Source organism: Tachysurus fulvidraco, chromosome 5 (assembly GCF_022655615.1).
Source record: "Tachysurus fulvidraco isolate hzauxx_2018 chromosome 5, HZAU_PFXX_2.0, whole genome shotgun sequence".
NCBI classification, from domain to species: Eukaryota; Metazoa; Chordata; class Actinopteri; order Siluriformes; family Bagridae; genus Tachysurus; species Tachysurus fulvidraco.
The window spans coordinates 14,215,390-14,239,709 of NC_062522.1; the positions used below are offsets into that span (position 1 = coordinate 14,215,390).

The 24,320-nt window shown below is 39.7% G+C and overlaps 1 protein-coding gene across 2 annotated transcripts in view; it reads right to left on the reverse strand.

Annotated features, from left to right (window-relative positions):
• The window catches only part of tgfbr3 (transforming growth factor, beta receptor III), a 94,072-nt gene that overhangs the window by 59,028 nt on the left and 10,724 nt on the right, over positions 1 to 24,320 (reverse strand). For both annotated transcript variants that reach the window (XM_027147419.2, XM_047813393.1), the window contains exon 3: positions 3,858 to 4,042. In XM_027147419.2, coding sequence (XP_027003220.1) covers positions 3,858 to 4,042 — 185 coding nt within the window. The remainder of the gene's footprint in view (positions 1 to 3,857; positions 4,043 to 24,320) is intronic.

Sequence of the window (24,320 nt, forward strand, 5' to 3'; positions counted from 1 at the left end):
ATGATGCAAGCAAGTAAAAGATGTTTATACACATTCATGTACAACCCTCCTCAAAAGGTGTAATTGGGACAAGTAACACCATGAAGGGTTTATAATGTAGCTGCACTCCAACTTCAAACTGTAGGTTACACCTCCTACCAGAGTCTGATTCTTGTGTTAAATGGTACAGAATTGTTGCAATTGCTATATGGTATTGTGATAAATGAAACTGCAAACTTTGGTTTGGTTTGGGCTATTTTTAAAACAAGAAGAAGAGGAAACAAAGAAGCAGACCTGTGGTCAGTAGTAAAAATTAGATTATCAATTCAGTACAATTTTATTTATAGAGCACTTTTAACAACATACATTATCACAAAGCAGCTTTACAAAAATAAAAATTCACAGAGATTGTGTGTGCTTGAATATATACCTTATATACTTATATGTATATCTAAGTACATTGATTAAACCACTCTGAATTTGTGTGTACACTAAGGGTTATCCCCAGGCTTTTGTTCTTTAGTATCCCAATCTCTGATTTAAATCAGAAAGCACAATAATGTATCGTAGTATACCGAATACCTGAGGCTTGGCACACGCTGAGTGGAACAGCCTTATCTGTCAGAGTATGTAGACAAAACTCACATGGGGAAGAGCACTAGCACGCCATAATCCCTACTGTACACAGTGTGCTGAGTGTTCATTCCTACAAAACAATGACAGAAATGGCTATAGGGCCATATATGGAAAACACATGCTTTAAATTGGCCTGAAATCAGGTTGGGGATTTATGTTAATTTGTGACTTTATACCTGATGTGAAGGCAGCACTGGTGTGTTTATCATAGTTGAAACTTTGGCTAAAAATATTATTGATAGTTGCTGCTCCTGTCTTTTCCATTGACGCAGGCGTGGCGTGTAGTATCCATTCCCAATGGAAGAGGATTGGTGTCTATGCCCATCAGTCCCACTTATGTCAGCATTCAAACATTCTCAGCTTTAAATATATCTATCTATCCATGTATCTCATTTGAATTGACTTGGTATCAGGTATTTCTGTTAATGCGACATCAGCTCTCATGTCTTACAGTCTGCCAGTAAATTTAACGTTAAATTTACAGTTATCACACTTTCTCCGCTAAAAGGAAGCTCTATAATCAGACATCAGAGTAATGATAAACACTGTTTAAACTCTGATATACCTGCTTACATACGCACTGAGCAAACTGAGAGCTGGCCTCTGTTCAAGTGTTTGCTTCAGTCACTCAGTGATTTGCAGGCCTTGTGATACACAGCAAGGAAAACTGTAGGCCTGTTGCCAAGCTGCAAACACAAACACACCACAGTGGAATCATAGGCAAAGAAAGCAAATTCTTTCCACTGCCAACCAAAACCAAAGACTAATCGTGTTAAAGGTTTTACTAGAGTCATACCAATGAGTCATGGCATGGACCACATAAACTAATAATGCACTGCTAAGTCACAAAACTCAAACTATTCCTAAAAGTGACAGCCATCTTATTCAATAATGAAGCACTGTGGGAGATCTGATTAATGACATCTCTCACTGTACAACAAAGCCACAATGACATGACTTGACCTGTGAGAAACACATTTCTATACCTCATCTGGACAAGAGAGATCAGACAACATAAATCTGAGAAGTACATCTTGGAAAACTATGGATGGCTTACTTGAAGGTTAACTTACTGCAACTGAGTTTTAATTGATGTTCTTCACAAAAGGTTTAGAAAAAAAAACAAAAGATATGTTCAGTGACCTATGCTTGTCTGCACAGACTTCAGTAGAAAAGAGCAATTATCTACCTAATTACTGAAAGATTTCTTATATACTATTTTACATCCATCTTCCACATAACCGCCTTATCCTGGTCATAGCATGGAATGCCAGTCCATCTCTGGGCATCATGCACACATTTATTCACACCAAGGGGCAATTTAGGGTCCCAGTCCACCAATTGGAACGTATTTGGGAGAAAGCTTTTGCAGACACAGGGAGAAACATGTGGAACTCTGCATAGAGGGTAAGGACTAAAGTGAGGACTAAACAATTGTGATACAGTATGAAAACCAAAAGGCATGAAATATTGGTATTACACATTGCTTAACTTTCGAAAATCTCCCACAGATGAGTCTGGTGAGATTTCTGGCTCGTTCTTAATTACAGAAAATAAAACATCAAATTTCACTTCAAAAACTCTTCTTCATTTCACCACTATTTTCACCTATAATAAGCAATAATAAATCATCTCTCTTTAAGAGGAAGTTTGGGTAAACAAACCTCCTACAAAGGATGAGGAAAACAGGTGACAATATTGATGTATTTTTGGTTCTGTTGTGAGAAAAGTGTTGTCTGTAATCTCACTGTGCATATTAAGAGAGGCCATGCTGTGCAGTAATTGTGCATGCAAGCAGGGTTTGATATTGTATTTCAATAGCATAGGGCCCACAGCACTCAGGGACATTAAAGGGCTCTCCTCGATCCGCGTGGCTGATAGTGCCTAACGACCGCAACCATTTTGCCAAGATATACACTCCTTTTTCCTCCTCTTCTTTCTCCCCTACTCTTCTCTGAACAAAACCACTAAATGAGAGCCCCCTCACTTGAGGCCTGCTGCTGTTATTCTTGGGATGTGTGCACACAGGAAAGTTGATGACTAGTCTTTCTTTTTCCAGCCTATGCTTTTTCCTCTGTAAATTCACTGCTCATATCTTTAGACAACTAGTAGTGATCACTGTGTGTGTGTGTGCATGTGTGTGTGTGTGTGTGTGTGTGTATGTCCAATGTGTGTCCAGGCTCCAAATGCAGGCTCTGCAGAATAACAGAAACACAAAAAAAAAATGCCATTTCTTCAGTAATGTCTCGAGTCAGCACAGCTCTCTGCCAACAAGGCCATCCAGCGATTACAACATCAATTCATCTAATAGTCACAGTGAGATCACACACCCACCTTTCTCTGTTTCTCAAACTACCCCTTTCACTCACAAACCATCCAACGGGTTTATTAACAACCCACCCAGACTGCAGTGTTCAGAACATATTTTCATTCCACTCCATCAGAGCCAGTTAAAGCTGAATAAGCTGGTTCTTCAATGTCCCACTACACACTAATCTTATTATTAAGATATATTCTAAAACAAAAAAAAGACACATTGGACATTTCTTTATTTATGTTGGAAGACGTTCCACACACTCAGAAAATGTATTTCTCATTTTATAAAACACAGGAAAGCAGTGTCTATGGATTCAGAGGAAAATGACTGTGTTTTTATGTGAAATTCATCGGTCGATTGTGCTCATTTTCTCTGATGGATGGGGTTTAGTGAGTTGGAAATATACAGGTTTGTATGAATATGGTTCAAGAAAGGATGAATTTTGTACACATCTTTTTTTAATGAACATGTTTATTCATTATTTATTATAATGAACAAATAGTTCAGAATAGTTGAAAAAAGAATTTGGTTTAAAATTTTCAATCAATAACATTTCTGCATTTAGTGTCCTAAGTTAGCTTCTTAACACTGAATCTATTAAGCTAATAATGCTTAATATTGCTGTGAAGGAATTTTATATTATCTAGTACTGTGCAAGCAGGAGGTGTGTATTGCTAATGGATTCACCAGATTAGAGACTGAATCCCAGCTAGAATCTCTCCTTTCACCTCTGCCTATCAAAGAAGCATTTAATTCCATGCAGTAGGGGAAAAAAAAATACAGCAATCCTATGAGTGTAATCTTTAACTTGCTGTGTGAATATTATTATGCTCAGTATTGATGTGGCTCTAAATTTTGTCTCTAAATCTTCCACAGAGCATCTAAAGGTCTTCACCTACTATATCCTCCTCTATAAGAGTCTTACCTCAGGTTTCTCTGTCATTTCCTCTGTGTTGCTGCTGCGCAGGTTGATGATGTGAACTTCCTGAGAGAGGCTGGTGGTTCCACGGCTCGCACAACCTGATAGAGCTGTGTAGCTCTTCTGCAGGGCCTGCACGGGGTGACCTTCTCCAACAGGTAATAACTCACATGGGCTACGTGACAGTACACCTGGAACACAAGAGTGCACATAGAGAACATCAGAAACAAATAAACACTCGGATGAGGTGTCTGATGGGGGTTTTCATTCATCCAGTGAGCAAAGTAAAGTAGACTTGTCAAAGTGACAGGATAAGATAAGAAGGGAAACAATGTGATTACTAATCTAACGGAAGACTTGTGGATGCATCTTGTTTTTTTGTTGCAAGGCAAGATGGAGAGAAATAATGATTCTTAGGGTTTATGATTCATTTAGGTCCAGATGTGAAATAAACGATTAAACAAAAAATATCTCAGAGATTTTAGTGATTCTGGGTTTGATTAGTGTAGTAACAGCCTGTAACAGATTGTAGTTAGCTTAGATTGCCATGTGCATGTGTTCTTGCAGAGCAGCATATAAATTATAAAGGAAGTACCCATTTTCAGCCAGAACTTTGGGGCCGCTCAGATATGAAGCAAAAATACATAACACTCATATTAATAGTTCAAGTGCAATGTTGGTCCCAATCTGTCTTTGATAGGCACAGGATCTGTTTACTGCTTATCACTGGAAAGCACATGGGCTGGACAGAAAACTCTGAAGTTGTATGGACTCCAAATGGGCCCAAGGAGAACAACAAACCCATCATGTGGGTTAACGAAAGCAAGGATGAGATAACAGTGCTTAGGGACTTTGCTCAACAAGCGTAAACACAAGCGTTGTTTTTCTTGCTGCAACTCCCATGTCACTAATTGATATAGATACCAATAAATAAGCTGAGAGTGTAGACATGTAGGGAGGCAGGCATCCAATAGTGTCTCCCACTTGTACTCCACACTCCCTCTTTATTAGCAAAAATCTCTGACCTATTTGTCCTTCTCTATAGCCTCCACTGTCACATTAACCCATTTTCCCTCTCTCTCCTTACATGGCTAAGTTGACCCACTCCTAATCACCTACAACAGGACTTCGCAAGATAGCGTGCTCCTCTTACGGAGAAACGGCATGACAACAACACTATGTATCGAACGGACAATCTCGGTATATTCTCTCGAGAAGTCTCTGAGCTGCGGCCTTGAAGCTCAGCACAGAGGGCCATGGGTTAGCAAGGAATGGAACAACTCCATTTGTTATCACACCTCCAATTAAGGGCAGAACTATATGCAGCAGTTCAGCTTCTAAAGGTACTATGACTTACATGTGGCATATTATGACAATGCCTTTTGACTTAATGTTTTTGCTACCATATAATAAGTGTATCAGCTATCACAAAGTGCAATAATTAAATTCAATTTGTTTCTGAGCATGAGATTATTATTATTTAAACGAAATAATAGATAAATAGGACTATTTCCCAACACTTGGCAGAACTCTTGCCCTAAGGATCATGGGGCGTTTGTCTCATCTCAGCAGCCCTTGAAAGCCTGGAGGGGACTGTCAGGCTCAGACAGCCTGACTTCAAAAGGGGCATGACATCTTGAAGAAACAAGACACAGCAAGAGAAACAGCAGACTTTGGCTTCTTCACTGGAGCATAACAGTCCCCAATCAGAGGCAGGCGGAATTAACATAAAAGATCATGCATGCACAAACAAAAAGAGTGCAAGCAGTTCTGGATCATGCTGCTTGGACGATGACTAATGTTTTTATATTAAAACACATTGTTCACATTATAATAATAAGGCTGCACTCTTGCCTTGATGTCTGCTGCCTGGACTTACTTGCAGGAAAAAAGCAGCATTTTTTTTTGTAGCTTGTTTACAGTAAGTAAGTAAGGTGCAAGGATGAATAGCTATCACTGACAAAACATAGCTCAAGTATCTCATAGGATAAGTTAATGCAAAACTGTGAATGTTTAAAGCTGACATTGTATGACTGACTTATTGCAACTTTGGAATGCTTTGGACCTATGAAGATAATAAGGTAGTAGCATCAGCAGAAATGTTATCCAGTTAGTTGCCTAGGTTTTCTGATAGCAAGGTGGTTCTGTTGTGTTGCTACTTTTAAAATGGCATACATATAGCTTATATATATTAAACTTTAAACAAACATATTTAATTTTCATCATGTATATATTCAGTAGAGTATATTGATCACTCAAGTTATGTAGCTGCTATCCAAGTTTAGCTAAATACATTTTAGGCTCAAGTGTTTAAGGCTCTGGGTTGTTCCTGGGTTGTTCTTGAAGGGTTCAAGCCCCAGACCCAGCCCCGACATGCTGTATCATGGATGATCCTGTTTTCTGACCCCAACCTCCAAAGCTGGGATATGCGAAGAAAGAATTTGAATAGCTAGCCCACGTTATTTTTTTGTCAGTGTGAAAAATAGATTAAAAGAGCCTCTTCTATCCATAGACAAACTACTATTGAGTGATCGCACAATTAAAGGAGGTGATGAAGATTCATATTACCAGACAGTATACTAGCTTACAGATTAGCCTACATTACATCACTGTACATATTATATCACTGTACATACTTCCATATGCACAACTGCAATTATATCCAATTACATTATTTGTGATTCTTTTGTTACTGATTATATCTTCAAAAATAAAACTGTCACCATTTTTCAGGATTTTTTACGATTAAAACAATACACTCAAATGAACACACACTCTTACCAGACATGAGATTGATCACACAGATGTGCCAAAGATAAAAATTTCTGAATAAGGAAACCATCTGTGAAATCTGCATACTCTTATTTTATACCCTGTTTTGACTGCAGAGAACTTTGATGAATAAGGGCCAGTGTGCATGCCAATTTAATCGTAATGCATCTGTTTATAGTGCCTGAACAGTCACATCCATGTGAGATCCATGCAGCCCCTTTCCCTCTTTCTCCTGCATGAGAGGAACAGTATAGAAAAATATTAATTGAAAGGTGATGACCTTTGGACAACAATGCCGATCCATTTGGTATAAACATCTCACTCAAGCAATCTCACCATCTCCCGCACACACAAACACAAGCAGTTTTCTTTTCTATCAGAAGGTCAACTCTCCTTGCCGAGTGTTCTTGCATGTCAGAAAATTGCATGAATTGCATGCCTCTCCACCCGCCACACACCAAGCTGTTCACAGTCCAAAGCCTAACCGACCACAATATACACACCACCACACCACAAAACTGATCAGAGGAACATTTGGAAGTCATTAGAGAGAGAAAGAAGGAGAGATTGTGTGCGTGTGTATGGCTTCGACTTGGGCACATTCAACGCCTCGTGACTAACAAGATGCATGTGCTCCTTGCTGAGTGATCTGAATCAGGATAGAGCCACGGTTTCCTCTCTGTGTATATTGGGATGACAGAAGTGTTTGCAACAAGAGCCCAGAAAGCCTCAGAGCACTTTTTTCCTTTTCAGCACACTCGCTCGCTCATACCAAGCTGAGATCCAGCCCTTTACGCAAACAAATTCTCAGAAGATTAATCACAATGGAAATTTTGGGCACAAAATCAAGCTAAAAGATTGCTGACTTTAAGCTCGACATAAACTATATGACTTTTAACAGATTGAAACAAAGAGGTTTTTTCTCTTTACATATTTTTCGTATTCTGTGTCTGGACAGTATAATGACCACCATGATAAAGACGATAAGTCAAGCTACAGTTCTGACCTACAGTACCTAGCTATAGCTAGTTATTTAGGTTATGTTTTGTTAGCATACTAATAGCCTTTCAGCTTATTTAACACTGTATATCTAACATAGCTACTTTAGTTATGTTTATGTGGATAGTTTAGCTACTATCTAACTATTTATGCTTAGCTGCTTCAAAAGATTGTCTAGACAGTTACCAAAAATGAAATCATTTGATTAATATTAATTATCTATCTATTTATGTGTAAGCTAACAAACTTCAACAGCAGCTACTTGTTGCATTGCTACCTAGCTTATTTCAGAGCAAGCTGATGCCAGCTTGTTAGCTTTGGAGAACAGCTACCTATTTTTTAAAGAAATAAAGAAAAGAATCATGAGAATAAGAACAGTAGATACAGTATGCAATACCTTATGACCTCTCTGTGAGTAATAAAGAGTGCAAGTGGTTTAACAATGTTTATTACACTAGTGGAACAGTATACTTTATATCTTTTCTACCAGACACATGAAACATTATCGTCTGATTTGTGTGTTTGCTCGAATTGTACAAGCTTTCAGCATTCATAATTTTTTCCTCATTTATTATCCATCAGATCTGTACGTCTTTTAATGAAATCACTGAGGAGACTCGTTATAATTGTTGTTTAATTGTTACTCAAAATCGTTTATCCTCCTACATGCCTGGATCTTATATACCCACACATGGTTTCTGAACATAAATATCCTGTAGTGAACCTCCGGGATTTGCTGGTGAAATGCCTGCTGTGTCACAAGTCAAGAAAACTGCACTTGGATTATAATCTTAAAGTTCCTCTAATGAACGAGTAAATCTCTTCAGCCACTCAGCATGTCTTACTGCTGGTCAAATTTTTAAGTGACCTGCATGACCTTTATAAACTTCGTGTCATGTGTTAGGCGTCACTTGTCCTTCCTGTCCAATCTTCTTCACTAATGAGTTTACAGCCTGTTCTCACTTTAACATGTCATCATGTGAAGTCAGCATGTATCTCTCCAGTCCTTCACTGTCACACACTTATCTTACTGTCCTTACAAGGACCTTCCATTGACATAATTATTAATGAAGCTACACACTTTCTCTCTTTTTACCACAATTCCTCTATCAGTCACTCACTCTTACTAACACCACTGTCACAGTTACTGTCACTCTCTCTCTTTCTCTTTCTCCCCAACATCTCTATCTCTCTTTCACTATCTCTCTCTCAAAAATCCCTGAACCAGACTTTTCCTCTTCTCACTGAAGCTGGGAACAACAAGCACCATCCAGAGGAGGGGGAAAAAACCAATGTGGAAGATCGCCAAAAGATTACAACATTTATTGGGCAGAGTTTATTTATTTAACTGCCTGAAGGAAAAAAAAAAACGCTACAGACAATAAAGTGGATTAGACAAAAGAATACAGACATTTTTATTACAATAAAAGAAGGAAGCCAAACATTTGTTTTATACTCTTTGACCGAAAATGGAAATAGAATCAGGGGCTAATAGACAAAGAAGGCTCATAAAGTACAGCAAACAATATGCACGTTAGCCTGCAGTAATAAATTTGCCGAAATAAACGTCCAACCATTACTGATCGATAAGATAGTAGAATGCATGGAGTTGAATGTTAGATAAAAATATCAAGAGAAAATGTAGCAGGAGAGCAGAAGAACGAAGCAGCATACAGAGCAATGCTAAATGAATGACTTCATGACAGTATTTTATTCGTTTTACTATCTTGTCAAACAAATGGAATGCTTCTCGTAGTACATCTGGAAAGACTATGAGTCTGTCTGTCTGAGAGAAAAAAGAGAGCAGGAGAGAAAAAGTTTTTTTTTTTGTTTTTTTTTAAATATTCTCTGTCACTTTGTGTATCCTCCCTGTCTACTACTTGCTTTCACCTTTCCACTTCTCTGGGCTCTCTCTCTCTCCCTCCTTCAGCACACACAGCATGACCTAGTAGATCGGCCAAAGAAGTCTGTATGCCTAAAACAAACATTTTACACTGAATTTAAGCACTCTCACACACACATACACAACAATGTGAAGAAAATCAGATGTATCTATAAAAGAGTCAGTATAGAAGAGTTAATAAGAAAACCGAGAGAGTGGGGGTGGAGAGAGATTGATGGGCGTCAGTAGATTACTTTACAGTATGCTGTAACGCTTCCAGATACAGGAAAGTGCAACCCACTTGCACCTGTTTCAGAGATGATGAATGACAAACCAAAACCACAAAAGTAGTGCATATTGTGACGGCAGAGCTAACACCACTGTAAGCTACACAAAAGTGCTCTTCACCTCTGTGTTGCAAAAGTGATGCTTCACCACCACGGATAGTATCGCTGAATGTCGTCAAGGCACTTTACGGCACCGGATCACCTTCCCCTTGCTGCACTGCTTCCACCTCCACCTCCACCTCTTTGCAATAAAATAAAAGCGCACTAAGTTTTCCACCTCATTCCCGTCACCGTTCTTTGTCTCTGCGTCCCACCTCGCAGCACCAGTCCTTACACTTGTGGAGAATGTGGGCAGGGGACTGGGACCAGGACCAGGTACCACGGGTTATTGCAATACCTCCTGGAGAGCAGCATCCACCAGAATGCCGTCACCCAGGATCTGGCGAAGAGACTCCAGGTGAGCAACAAAGAGCTGTTGGACAAGAAGGTTCTCACAGAAGAAAAAAGCACCACCTCAATCCGGGAGCTACTTCATGCCCTCAACTATAGATCACTGGTGAGAATTTTGGGCCACGTCCCACTGGCCAACATCCCTCCGCCAGTTTGAAGCAGGACCAACCGGGGAGAGGAGCACCACACCACCCGTGTACCCACGGAGCCAAGTCAAAATCCAGATCAACAGGCAGTCAATCACCGCCCTCGAAGTAGCCTGTGTACATGCCAATGCAAGGTCTGTCCCCCCCTCACAGGTCCACATTCGAGACCCCATGGGACAGTGGGTTCTCCAGGGTTCTCAGCCACCCTCCGACTAGCCAGAAGAAGAGGATAAGTTAAGGCTTATCTGGCTCGGAGTGACAGGGACACCAACGCCTCCTCTGAAGGTGAGAACCCACTTCCTCCTAACCCTGTGTCTTCTGTGTTTCAGCAGGTCCTTCTGGAGAAGGGGTTTGGGAGGGAGCAGAAGGAAGATGATCGCCTCAAACACTGCTGGGCTCAGGTGCAGCAGATCAAGGGTGTTGCCACCAATGCTCACCAGCCACTCCAGGCTTTGTACTTCCTGGTCAAGGACTGACTCCTGTTCTTCCGGACTCAACAGTGAGGGGAATCCTGCAAACTCTTTGTCATCCCCAAAGGAAAAATGCCCCTCCGGCTGCAACTAGCCCATGCGCACAGTCCTTGAGAAGACCCTGCCTGCAGCAACCTGGTAGGCGACCAGACACACAACTAGAGTACAAACTTATTGAAGAAATAGTTTGCACCTGTGCCGGTTGTGTCTGCCCTTGCCTGTGTCAGCACAGATCCCCAAGAGTGTGCCCTTGTAAAGAGGGGGACTGATCTCACTCCAAAACAGCACCAGGATCTTACAGATTTCATGGATCAGTTCGCCAGCGTCTTTTCTTCTACCCCGGTTGTATACACGTCGTACAACATGAGATCTGAACCCCTAATGAAAGGATTTTGACAAAAGGGTATTGGTATCTCTGCAGAACGAAAGGGACAAAAGGGTTTTGGTATCTCAGTGCTTTGTCTCTGAGTCCCACCTTGCAGCAAGAGTCGCTACTATATATTTATATACATACATACATACATACATACATACATACATACATACATACATACATACATACATACATACACACACACACACACAATATGTGCAGTACTGCACAAAAGTATGGTCATAAAATTCTGCAGATGTTTTCAAAATAATAAAATCAACTGTAACCAGATATCTGAAGATATGATGCAGTAAACAGAAAAATAGATGTATGTCAAGATTCAGACACCAAAAAGAATGACCATAAGCATCTTTCTAACATCTAGAAAAATTCTAAAATCTTATTTGTAAAATTGTCATTGTGTATTTTTGTATTCATTGTAGTTTTTTAGTGCTATTTAGTTTAGGTTGTGCTACAGTTGTGCCACATGTCCTGAGATCAGCATGACTGACATTTAACTTCTGTGGTTTTGGCCAAATAAAAAAGACAAACTATATGAAAGGTTAATGTGTGTATGTGTGTGTTTATGCTTGTGCCTGTGCATGTGTATATTTATTACCCACTTGAGAACATTCTGAGGGAAGCTCACTGACGTACAACTTTCCACTGCTGCACACGACTGTGTGTGTGTGTGTATATTGTGTGTGCATGTACATGTATGTGCAGAAATGTGCTCCCACGTTACAAAAGTCAGCACATGCTTGAGGATTTAGTTGTGTGAAACAATTAACATTTTTCCATCAATTAGATTGCACAATGCAGGAAATTACCCAGAATCGACCATACTATTGTTACTGCTACTACCAAGCCAGCCATGCCATACTTAAATAACCATGCTGAATTTGGTCACCCTTCTTGGTCAGGTACAACATGAACCAAGCTAGGACAAGTAGCATCTGCCAAGGTTTTCAATAGTTAAAAGAGTCTTCGTCGGCACTCTCATCTATGCATAAATTAAGCAAATTTCCCAGTCAGTAAGAGGGAATATAAATCAAACACTACTCAAACTTTCCAGCAACTTACACAATATGGTCAAAAGCATGTGGAAAGCAGATCATCACATCTATATACAAGCCTTCCCTGGACACTTGCCACAAAGTTAGAAATACACAGTTCATCCCAAAGGTGTTCAGTATATTCAACATATACACATGCACAAGCACATACAGACACACACATTAACCTTTCTTATGTTTTGTCTTTTTTATGTGCAATAATTATGTTAAACCACAGAAGTTCTGAGTTAAATGTCAGTCAAGCTGTCAGCCACTAATGAGCCACAAACATGCTTCTGTATGAAAATGTACATGTGCAAAAAGCAAGATTCATTAAGACATGGTTTGCAAACCTTGCTGTATAAGAACTTGAGTAGCCTGCATAGAGCCTGACCTCAACCCTACTGAACACCTTGGGAATGAAGTGGAATGTGGACTACACACCAGGCCTCCTCACCTAACATCAGTGCCTGACCTTGTGGCTTAATGAACAAACTCCCACAGCTACACTCCACAATCTGCAAACCTCCCAAAAGAATGGAGGCTAAATAATAGCAGCAAAGAAGAAACTTAGCATGGAATGGGATGTTCAACAGGCACATACAAGTGTTACGTTCTGTTGTACACATACTTTTGTCCATATAGTGTTTACCAAATACATTGAATTACAACAAAATGAACTCATGCGATCACTTGGTCACTTCAAACCAAACCCTTACAATACAGTGATGCAGATGGCGAGTTGGCCAGCTTTCTAAAATATGAATAAACGTTGTAAAGACAAACAAAAACAATCATGATACGCATATACTGTATATATATATTACTTGTAAACAATACTAGCAAAGTCACACAGTTTGTGTAAATGATTTCATTCAAGCACTGCAAGGATCACATTTTGTCTGGATCCGCACTTGGAGACATGCCAAAATCTGGGCACAGGAAATGAGGTCACTTGCCAAATGCCAACTCTAAGCACATCTGATATTCCCACAATTCCACAGAGCTGTTTCCGAAGGGAAACAAACAGACCCTTCCCCTCCTTAAAGAAGCACACACAGACACACACACACACACACACACACACACACACACACACACACACACACACACGTTCCCAAAATCCCTGTACGTGAGCTTCAGGGTTTCCTCTTCAACTCAATCCAGACTGAAACAACATTCAACTGACCCAATTTCTCCTCACATTATACACAAGAATAACTTTTGCATGTGACCTTTTTAGATCTCTAAAGATTCAGTAATGCTTAATGCTGCAGAAAAGAAGATTTTCCTATTTCAGATAAGGTGGATCCGGGTGGATGGTAGCATCTGGATGAGGAGGGACAGGAAGGCAGGGTCACTGCTCCCGGATGGGCATTTCTATCCACATAAACCAGGAGGAAGTAAAAGCATGAGTGATTAGAACAATACTTCATTCTTACTCGTGATGTTAAAAAATAAAAATTTCCCATGCTCTACCAAGCCGATTGCACTGCACATGGTATTCCACACTCTCCATCTTGGAGGATGCTCTGTGTAATGAACAGGAGTGATGGCAGGTCAGTTGTATGTACTGTCATAGGGAAGATAAGCAAAGGGCAAAAAAAAATATGAATGGCATCATCAAGTGATGTCAGTAAACAGTAATTACATAAGTGTGATCAGGTGGTTTAACTGGTGCTTGAGGATCATCTTATCATATTTCTGAATGACTTCAAGCCTTGGGAGATGTTTGATAACACACCAAGTTTTGGTGCCATGCAAATATGAATGCTTTATACATTTTATGACACATGGAGTTTTACAAAACTAAAAACAGCCTGACCTTTTTTGTGTATAAATATATACTTCCAAATGAGTGCTTTCAAATCCCAGCACCACCAAACTGGTGGTCTAATGGAACCCTGAGCATAGTTCTTAATCCTCACTGGTAATAATGATATAAACGTAAGTTGCTTTGGATAAGCACCATAAATTAAATAAACAGACCCTGGACATTATTGAATCAAGCACAGGTAAACGATTAATTACACGTAAAAATTTTGCATGTTGTTATTCAAACCTGAATTTAAACTACAGACTTAATCACTACCTAGGCAGTCAAGACTGGAAAACTGCAAAACTGCAAAAAAACACAGATATATGATTATGACTCTTAGGTATAATTTTTTAACACATTATTAGCCAGAGAGTGGAGAGAGAGCATTGAAACCAGGCTAGTGTCCAGTTTGATGTCTTAGACTGATTTAAGCTGACCAGTCACTGGCTGCAACTCTCAACTCTAAAAGATTTTTCACCTCTGTCTAAGCTTCAGGCTTTGTCAGTCTTTGTACTTTCAATTTATCATAAAAAAATTTAATATTCTAGTTTTTAAACTGCCAGATATTGAGGTTGGAAGCCATACTGTTAAATTAAACCAAAATTGCAGTAAATAAAATTGCAGTAAATTTGATGATTACAACTAGGACTATACATAGACCAAGGGTTTGACATACCAAACGCCTAATGAATGTTTTAATGAATGCTTTCCATCTTCTCATTTGCATATAACATATCTTTATTTTTATTTATTGTTACTTTTTTATTGTTAAAATGCTGTGTTCTGCGGTTAACAGCATGTGGAGAACTTAAACAATAGAGAACACATAAATATTGACAAAACCTTTCAACTTAAGTTGACATCTCTGATGATGGACCATGAAGAGAAAGTTCAATGTACATCTCTTTGAAGAAAAAACTTCCTCAGGAGATCAACAATGGGCTATAAAACTGTCAGTACTGCAAGAGAAGCTGGGGACAGAAGAACGTGAGAATGAGATGACAGAGAGACAGGTGGATAGAATAATAGAGAAGTAATCAATCCTACACTCCATCGAGGGAAAAATCATAAAGTGAACCATCAAAGGTTGAAAACAGGGAGTTTCTGTTCTTATAAAAAAAAAAAACTCCAGACAAGATCCCTAACTGCTACAAAAAGATTCCCTTGTGCTACAAATCCTTTGCTTCCAAATGGTTTTATTGCCTCTTGTGTTTGTATGAACCATAGGGGTGGGCAGAATGACCAAATATCTGCTTCACGTAATAAGTTATTTTATTTCACGGTAGCAGTATATATCACGGAATAATAATTTTTCAGGTAAATCAACAAAAGGAACGTGCTTAATATATTGAATACCACTTTAACACTTTAAAAATAAAGAATAGGCTTTCTCGTCTTATTCTATTATTTTTTTCCATACCACTGATGTCGTGCCTCGTTTCACAACAAGTTCCTCCTCCTGCTCGGGATTGGTTTTTGGGATTTCTTTATCAGCATGCATGCCTTTCTCCATGTTTTCCTTCTTATCTACACTTATGTGCCGCTTCTCAATCGTTCTCAGATTCAGGTGTGCTACACGTGAGGTTACTACTACGCCTACTAATTTAAATTTCACGGTATGCACGGAATAGAAAAACCTGTAACGGTACACATTTTATTCCGCGGAAACGGAATATACCGTCATACCGCCCAGCCCTAATGAACCGTGGTCAAAATTGCATCCATCTAGCATATTAAATATTTTGTACTGCATATACAAATAAAAAAAAACAGTAGCGTGTGGCCATGTGTTTGTAAAGGCCGCAGATGGAACAGGATTTAGAAGTGTATCTGGATTACAAGACAATCAGGAATCTTTGGAGGACTCCCTAAATTTGACACACTGCAGTGTTAGAAAGAACCCCATTCTTTGTGAACCCCTATAACACAGGGTAGTGTTTGTCCTGCAGTTTAACCTAAACTTATTTTAGGAGGCTAAAAATCCTTAACAGACAAAGAAACCTTAACAAAAACATTGAAGAAACTATTTTACTCTTTTAGTATCAGCCTGTAGCCAGACTTGTCTTAATCCAGGAACACTCACCACACTGCTTTGGCACCATTCAAGAACCACATGTGATGTAATTATAGATATTAGAAATAGCCTCACAATTTTATACTTTTTCAGAAATACAGTGGAGTCTATAAGTTTGAGAACACTAGATAAAATGTTGTTCTGTTTCCTGACTGTTGCTGAAATGTTTTCAATCTTAACCTTTTTTTTTTTTTTTTTTGCCACTGTTGTAAAGTTGTCCATGTTGCAGGGAAAACACCACTGAGATCTGATGCTCATGTCTGATCTGGTCTAAGATTTTGAAAGAATTTCATTAAGTTGTCAGTCTAGTAAGTCTGAATGACAGTTTGGAGTTAGAGAGATATGAAATTTTGTAAAAAGACAAGACATAAACATCAAAGCCTCTTCAAAGGAGCTTTTGAATTCTTGTATGAAGTGACACTAAATGATGTGCAGAGGAAAAAGGGATTCCAGCTTCAAGATGTAAGTACTGATTTTAGCTCTCTGACATGCTTTTGTCCATTTTTATTGACAGCAGTGTCATACAGTGGCAGAACATCTTAACACTCTTTGAGGTAAGACTTTCAGAGGGTTTGGTTTCAACCCAAATCCAATACGCTGCTAGTCCACGTGCGCGGTGTCGACAGGTGTGTCGTGTCGGTGAGGGTTAAGAAAATTTCCAGCAAATGGGTCAGTAACCACTGGCTTGCAACAATGTTCAACTTACGATAAACTCAGCAAGGCAGCTTGATCAGGTCATAGTACAATTTTTGCACATAAGGGAGAAATTACAACCAGAGGCAAAAAAACCCCTCTTTAGACACCGCAGGCCTTTGTTCCGGATCCAAGCACATTACCAGGTGTGCAGAGCTGTAAATCTGAGCTTCTGTGCAGGTTCAGGGACAAGCAGGCCACTCAGCTAGAGTTCAGAGTAACACATATAGGTTAGGATATATCTTTGTATAGTGTGTGTTTAATCAAGAGAAGGAGAATACACACTTTAGGAGTAAATGAAGCGTGATTGCAGGATGATCTGCGTTGAGATTTATTTTTTGTCAGATTTTAGTCGCTCAAATTGCATATTTTTTAAACACCATAATATGTTGTTTCAAATAAAGTAATCTATTGTTTCCTTTTAAAATGGAACTTGTGTTTGATTTAAGACATCACTACTGTGGTAAATCTCAGGTGTGATCATACATAGTTTATCATCCAAAGAATCAGTGCAGTGTGCACTGGACAATTTAGGACAATTTAAGGCTCTCTCATCTGCTCACAGTTTTGCCTTTTTGTTAGCTCGCTCTCTCTTTCCATTGCCCCTTCATCTTCAGTGCTTACAGTAGATATAAATCAGCAGTGTTTGAAGTGAGGGATGACACAGCCTTTCCTAGGGGAGAAGAGAATGAGGGAAGGAAGGAAGGGAAGTCTCTCGGCACATGGGCAGGCAGCTGCTGCACTCGGACCAGTACAGGCGTGTGGATGAGCAACTTTTTATAACCAAAATAACTTTAAATACTAGTTTATGACTAACGTAATATAAATAAACAGATATTAAAACAAACTTCTCCAATTAACAAGCTTAGTTAGAGACTAGACAGTGAGCCAACCTGAGTGTGACTCTCTGTCATCTACATGAGAACATGTGCACAGTGCACCTGAATAAACTCTTGGCAGCTCTCATCTGTGGCATATAAACAGACCAAGAGTGTCCAGTATCAGAATAAACAGAGTGAAGCCTGCAGCTGTTTGAAGAGCCGTAGCTTCTACTCTGCCTCAAGTACATAAACAATGACGTCATGCTTGACACACTAGGCATTCCAGGGAACTGAGAGGATACTGGTGGATAGTGAGAGAGCGGTTAATGAGCATCTCATTTGCTATGATGATGACGGGGACAGATGCCACAACTTTTCCCACTGGACGTATACGACAGGCATAGAAGCTACACCTCCTTGACTGAGAGGCACAGAAGCCACGTCTTCTTCACTGAGACTGACAAGCACAGAGATGTTTGTGTGTGCGTGTGTGTGTGTGTGTGTGTGTGTGTGTGTGTGTGTGTGTGTGTGTGTGATAGAGAGAGAAGGATGAAGCACTGTGAAATGAACAGCAATGTGACATTCCCTTATCAGACAGACATGAAGGCATTTGAGTCATGTTAGAAAGCAGTCTGTTCATGTGTGAGACAGAAGGACAAAAAAAGTGTCAGTGGCGGTGAAAGAGGTAGAACGAATGTGAGAGACATGCAGTCCTTAGGAGGTTAGTGTAGTAGGCACCCTTACAGCCAAAAGAGCCTATTGTGAACACTGTATATTGGCTTTTGAGGGTGTCATTCATGTCAGGTCAGAGGCCACTTAAGAAGTCAGACCTCCTTCTTGTACAACACAAAGGATTCTGTGGAGAAGCCTGAAGGCAAAAGGCATAAAGCAAAAAGAAAGCAAGCAAAGGGCACATGATAAATAGAAGTGGCCTCTTTTAGGCCTCTTTAAAGACCTTTAATCTACTAAATGTGCCTTTCAGGAGGCTTGACCTCTGTGGCTGTCAGTTTCAGTGAAAGAGGCGTGTCTCTGTGTTGGATAGTCAAAGGCCACGTTCACACTGCTAGTCTTAATGCTCAATTCGGATATTCTGCTCATATCTGATTTTTTTGTTTGGCTGTTCACATTACCTTTTAAAATGTGGCCTATATCAGATACCAGTGTGAACTGTTTGCTGTTTCGAACTGACCCGCATGCGCAAACGAACAATAACAATGACGTCACACGCAGCACACCGTTGGCGAGGTTATGGAGGAAGTACTGTATCATCTGGTGCAAGCAAACATATCATGTAATGCTATAATGTGATGTATTCAATGCAAACATTATGAGCTGGTTCACATAACCACTTTATATAACACTCTTAACACACACACATTACCAGTCAGGTTTGTAAAAAAATATATATATATTTTCGCCGGCGCATAATTGTGACGAATGTCGATGTAGATTGACGGAAAAGTCGCATCAAATCCGATTTGAAAAAATCTGATTTGGGTCTGATTCAGGACCACATATGGAAGTGGCCCAGATCTGATATGAAAAAAATCAGATCTGGGCCAGATTTGAGTGTCCACACTACTCCTGAAGAAGTCTGACCTGGTCACTTGACCCCAAAAAAATCGGATTTGGGCCACTTTTACCAGCAGTGTGAACTGTGTCAGCCTCAGTAAAGGAGGTTTGGCCTCTGTGCTTGAATTACATACTGTACTGCAATGAACAAGCTCTAAATGTTATAATATTGTCTTAACAGTTGTGTATTTGTCTTATCTAAGCACGTCAGAATGCAAGATCCACTATCCTAACAAAGCATCAAATCAAAAAATGTCACAGCATGACAAGTTCATGTGTTTAAATGAACATCGAAGCGAAACACTATATTTGATTTGTTATTGCGGTTATTTATTGCACAAGAACGCTACATTTACATCCTGCAAGACAGCAAGGCAACATTTTCTGCAAGTCTTTCCATGGAACTCTAGGAAGAGAGGACATGTAGGAGAGGATTATGGACTCAGAGTAGCCACAACCTGGAAAGCCTCAATTGTGTATATTAAAATCAAACCTGCAATTAGCCCATGGGACAAACTCTATCTCTGTCATCTAAACTAAAGTCAGAACCATAGGTATGTGATGGGTATAAGCATTATAAGGGAGTACAAGAGAAAGACAAAGATGAGAGTGAGCATATTTCAAAGTACAGGAAGGAAGCTAGTGGTACCGAAGCAAACTGGAGGGAACGTAATGGGTCTGAAATAGCTCTGCTACTCAGAGTCATACAAACGTGTTTTCTATTTCACAAATGCTACAGACTCCTAAGACCTCAGCCCTTATGTGCTGTGTTTTTCTTTTTCTTATTTCTCTAAACCAAGTGAAAGACAAAGTGGAAAGAGCAGGATCAGACCAGCTGTGTTCGATTAGGGTCCTGGCGCATGATAACCATACACACGTTTATGAGCACAGAAGAGACGAAGGGGCGGGCAGAGGGGGAGAGAGAGAGAGAGAGAGAGAGGGAGAGAGAGGGAGAGAGTGAGAGAGAGAGATAGAGAGAGAAAAGATTTAACAATTGCTTATTAATTATATGTGATGTCTATCCGTACATACAGCTTTTAAATCAGAGACAGAAAGATCTGATGGACAGTACAGGATTCCTCTGCTTTCTCATGCTTACATAAGCATATGTGTGTAAGGGAGTAAGATACAGAGAGAGATATGCCTATGATAGACGCGCTGTGGCTGTCAGTTAACATGTATAAGGCAAGCAGTTGTAACTACAGCAGTCCTGACTGGTTGCTATGTAAACATTCCAACGTGTGTCACAGTAGAAAGGTCTGGTTGCTGAACAACTGGCAACATCTGCTTTAGAAAGGAGGGAATGCTTTCTCCTCCTATTATCTTTTCCTTGTGTTAGTTTCAGTCTCTCTCTTCCTCTCTCTCTCGCTCCTACCTTCTCCCTTTCACTCACTCCTGTCTTCTCTTTTTCTCACTGCATTACGCACTGTTCTTTTCATTCTTTCTGTTTCTCCTTCCTTTTCATTTTTATTTCTTAATTTCCTGCTTCCACACACTTTTCCTCTTCTACCACTTCTCAGCCACCGATGAAATTCTCCGTACCATCTTACAGTGTTTTTCCCATTCTCTCATATTCTTTCTTAATATCTCTCCCCTTCTTTTGCCTCCCATCTTGCTCATGCATTTCTTCTCGTTGCACTCTGCCCCTTCTCCCTTCTTGTCCCCCTTGCTTTCTGTCCCTCAAAATCCACTGTGTGTGTGTATATATGTGTGTGTGTGTTTGTGTGTGTGTATATATATATATGTGTATGTGTGTATGTGTATATGTGTATGCGTATATGTGTGTGTGTGTGTGTGTGTATATATGTGTATGTGTATATGTGTGTGTGTGTGTATATGTGTGTGTGTGTGTGTGTGTGTGTGTGTGTGTGTGTGTGTGTGTGTGTGTATGTGTATGTGTATATGTGTGTGTGTGTGCTGCCAGAAAGTATTGCGCAATGAGTAATGTGAGCCATGGCACTGGCTACAGGGAAGACAGTCCAAACCACTATATTCCACACAAACACATCATTTGCAAACTAATCATATGCATATTACCATATAGTGAATCAGTTTTCATACACACTTTTTACACTCAGGCAGGTATTTTGTGACGGAAAACTGGAAGGGATTTTTACATGAAACATAAAAGCACAAATGTTGTAAAATCTTTGGTTTTCAGACTGCCAGACTAAACAAACACAACACGGCTCGCTTTCGCAACCATGGCTGGATTTGCTCAGTGTTTGGGGTCTGTAGTCTCGACAACACAGTCCTTCCTCGGCCAGATTGGCTATTGCTAAATAATAAGCATCAAAACCTGTTAACCCTTTCAGACCTACAGCAATCTCTGCAGCTAAAAATAATGTGCTTCTTTATTCTGACATTCTATAAAGAACAGCAATCGTTTTTAGAGTTTCACTCCCTACCTGCATATAGATACAATTTTGTCTGCCTTCTGACACTTTTGAATCTTCTGGCTCAGGTAGGTCCAGAAATATGAATAAATAAGGGCCACAGTTTCCACCTTCTGTGATTTGTAGTATTAAACTCTATTATCTTTTGGTAGGTGCAGTACAGTCAGTCAGTGTCTGTTCAGCCATTTTATAGTCATACGTTCATTCATCCATCCATCCAATCGTCCTTAGTAGCCTACATAATTACTACATACTGCGCAAGTCATTTTGCATACGCACATATTTGTCCACTCATTCACACCTAGAGACAATTTAGAGTAGCCAGTACAATTGCCGAAATGTTTTTAGGAGGTGGGATAAAACCAAAGAACCCTGAGGAAATTCACATGGACTCAAAAAGAAAAGGCACAGAAATATGACCCAGGCACTAACCCAAGCTCAGGACCAAACAGGAGTCCTTGAGCTGTGAGGCAGCAATGCTACCTGCTGCAGAAACATACTGCCTTGCTGTTATAGTGGCAAGGCATATTTGGTGAGTGCCATATCTCATTACCTGAATTAATGCTGAAGATGCCAGTGTAAAAAAGACATAAGTATGCCAGTCTTCATCCGATTTCTATTTTCACCTCATCCAAACTCACTGGCAAATCAAATTGCCAGTAGTCAGATAAGGACTCTTATACTTCCATGTCAAATTCCCATGACCATGTAAAATAGATGGAGTGATGACAGAAGAGGAAGAGGCCAGAGCTCACAACACACAACCAACATCCTGATCAAGCTGTTATTGGTTATTGGCTCAATTTCCAACGTGTTCTCCATTTCAGTAAGCACCTCTGTGTCATAATGCAGCCGGGGACATGGTTGACATGAGGTATACAACATGCTTTAAGAAGAAAGTGTAAGATTGTAAGAAAAAGACAGAAAGTGAAGATAGATAGAGAGAGAGAGAGAAAGAGAGAGAGAGAGAGAGAGAGAGAGAGAGAGAGAGAGAGAGAGAGAGAGAGAGAGAGAGAGAGAGAGCACGTGCTTACGTGCACATGTGTGTGCGTGTGTATGTAGAGATTCCATGACAGAAAACTAGACAGTCTGTGAAAGAGTAAGAGATGGTAAGAAAAAGATCAAAAAGCACACAATTTACATGTTTCATACTCACTTTCACTTCTTGTTTCCTGTGTGAACTAATTTTCTAAGCTCTGTTCTGAACTCCACAGCTTTGCTTAAATCATGACCACCAATGCACACTTAGTGCAGATATTAATCTAACTGTACTGTAAAATACACCCAAAAATGATTGTGTAAATTAGCCTCTCTCTCTCTCTCTCTCTCTCTCTCTCTCTCTCTCTCTCTCCACTGTATATATTATTCCTAAGCATTCTATATAATCACCTTGGAAAGACATACATATCTACACAACTTGGGCTTTTCAGGTTACGCAACCTGGGCTTTTTACAAACTTTGTGCAGCTGCCATACAAATTAAACAGCTAGGGGTTTGAGTCTGTCCAGTGTACCAGTAATAAAATTTCTTTATATCCCAATCCGATATATTTATGAAGAACAGTCTGAATTCTATTAACCAAAGTGCAAGAACAAAAATATATCAACTGAAATGTGATTGCCTCGGCAGTCCATGTCGAATGAATCATGACCGAAATGTTAACGCAGCAGATTAGATTATTTGCAGGTTTCAACTTTCCAAAGGCAAAAGAAAATAGTGACTTTTATCATGTTGAAAACATAAACATATCTTTAGCAGCAGTGAAAATATGATTTCGGGTTTCTAGCTGTCATCTAATCTCCGTAAATTCAGGCTACTCTCAGACTAATTAGGACTCAAAGACCACGATGAGGACAATGATGTGGGGTTTTTTTTACAGATCTAACACAATGTATTTTTTTTCTTCCCAAATTGAAGTTTAGACAGTCCATTGCTCAAGTTAGCGTAGGTCACTATATTTTTTTCATGTTGGAGGTATGGAGGAATGCTACAATTCTGGCATGAATGATGTAAAGGAAGAGGCTCCTCCGTGAGCTCATTGTTTTAAACAGCAGGTTACAGCAGGAGACGGTGCTTAACCCAAGGGCTGTTCAGGCCGAGGAGACATTGTGTGCCTACGTTTCCGGTTCAGAAACCGTTCCAGAGCTTTTTCTAAGATAGTTGCTACCTGTTAGTCCTAGTATGACCTGTATTGTGGTGAACACGATTAGACATTTTTTTGTCTTTTTTATAGAGTGTTTTCAGGTACAGGCAGAGATTCAAATATACTATATAATTCTTCCCTGAGGAGACACAAAAAATCTTTCAAGCCAATAACCAGAACTTGGCAAGCGGTATTGTTCTTATGAGCTTTTTTTTTTTTTTTTGCTTTGGTATTTGTCTGTCTTTTTTTCTCTTTTTGATTTGCTGCATGATGTGTGGCATTGCTGATCATGTGGTTCAATGTGCTCTGTGTTGGGCTTGAGAAAAATGTGAAAAAAATTAATCTGTGTGTAAACAGGATATTTCTTCAGATAGACTTCGAGTTAGAGATTGGGCCTGTCAGCACTTTTCTTAATGCACATCACCACAGCATCTCTGGATTGATGATGGGAGGGAGCGGGGAAATTCCAATTGCAGGGCGATTTGTGAGGACCTGACAAAACAAGCAACACTGCCTG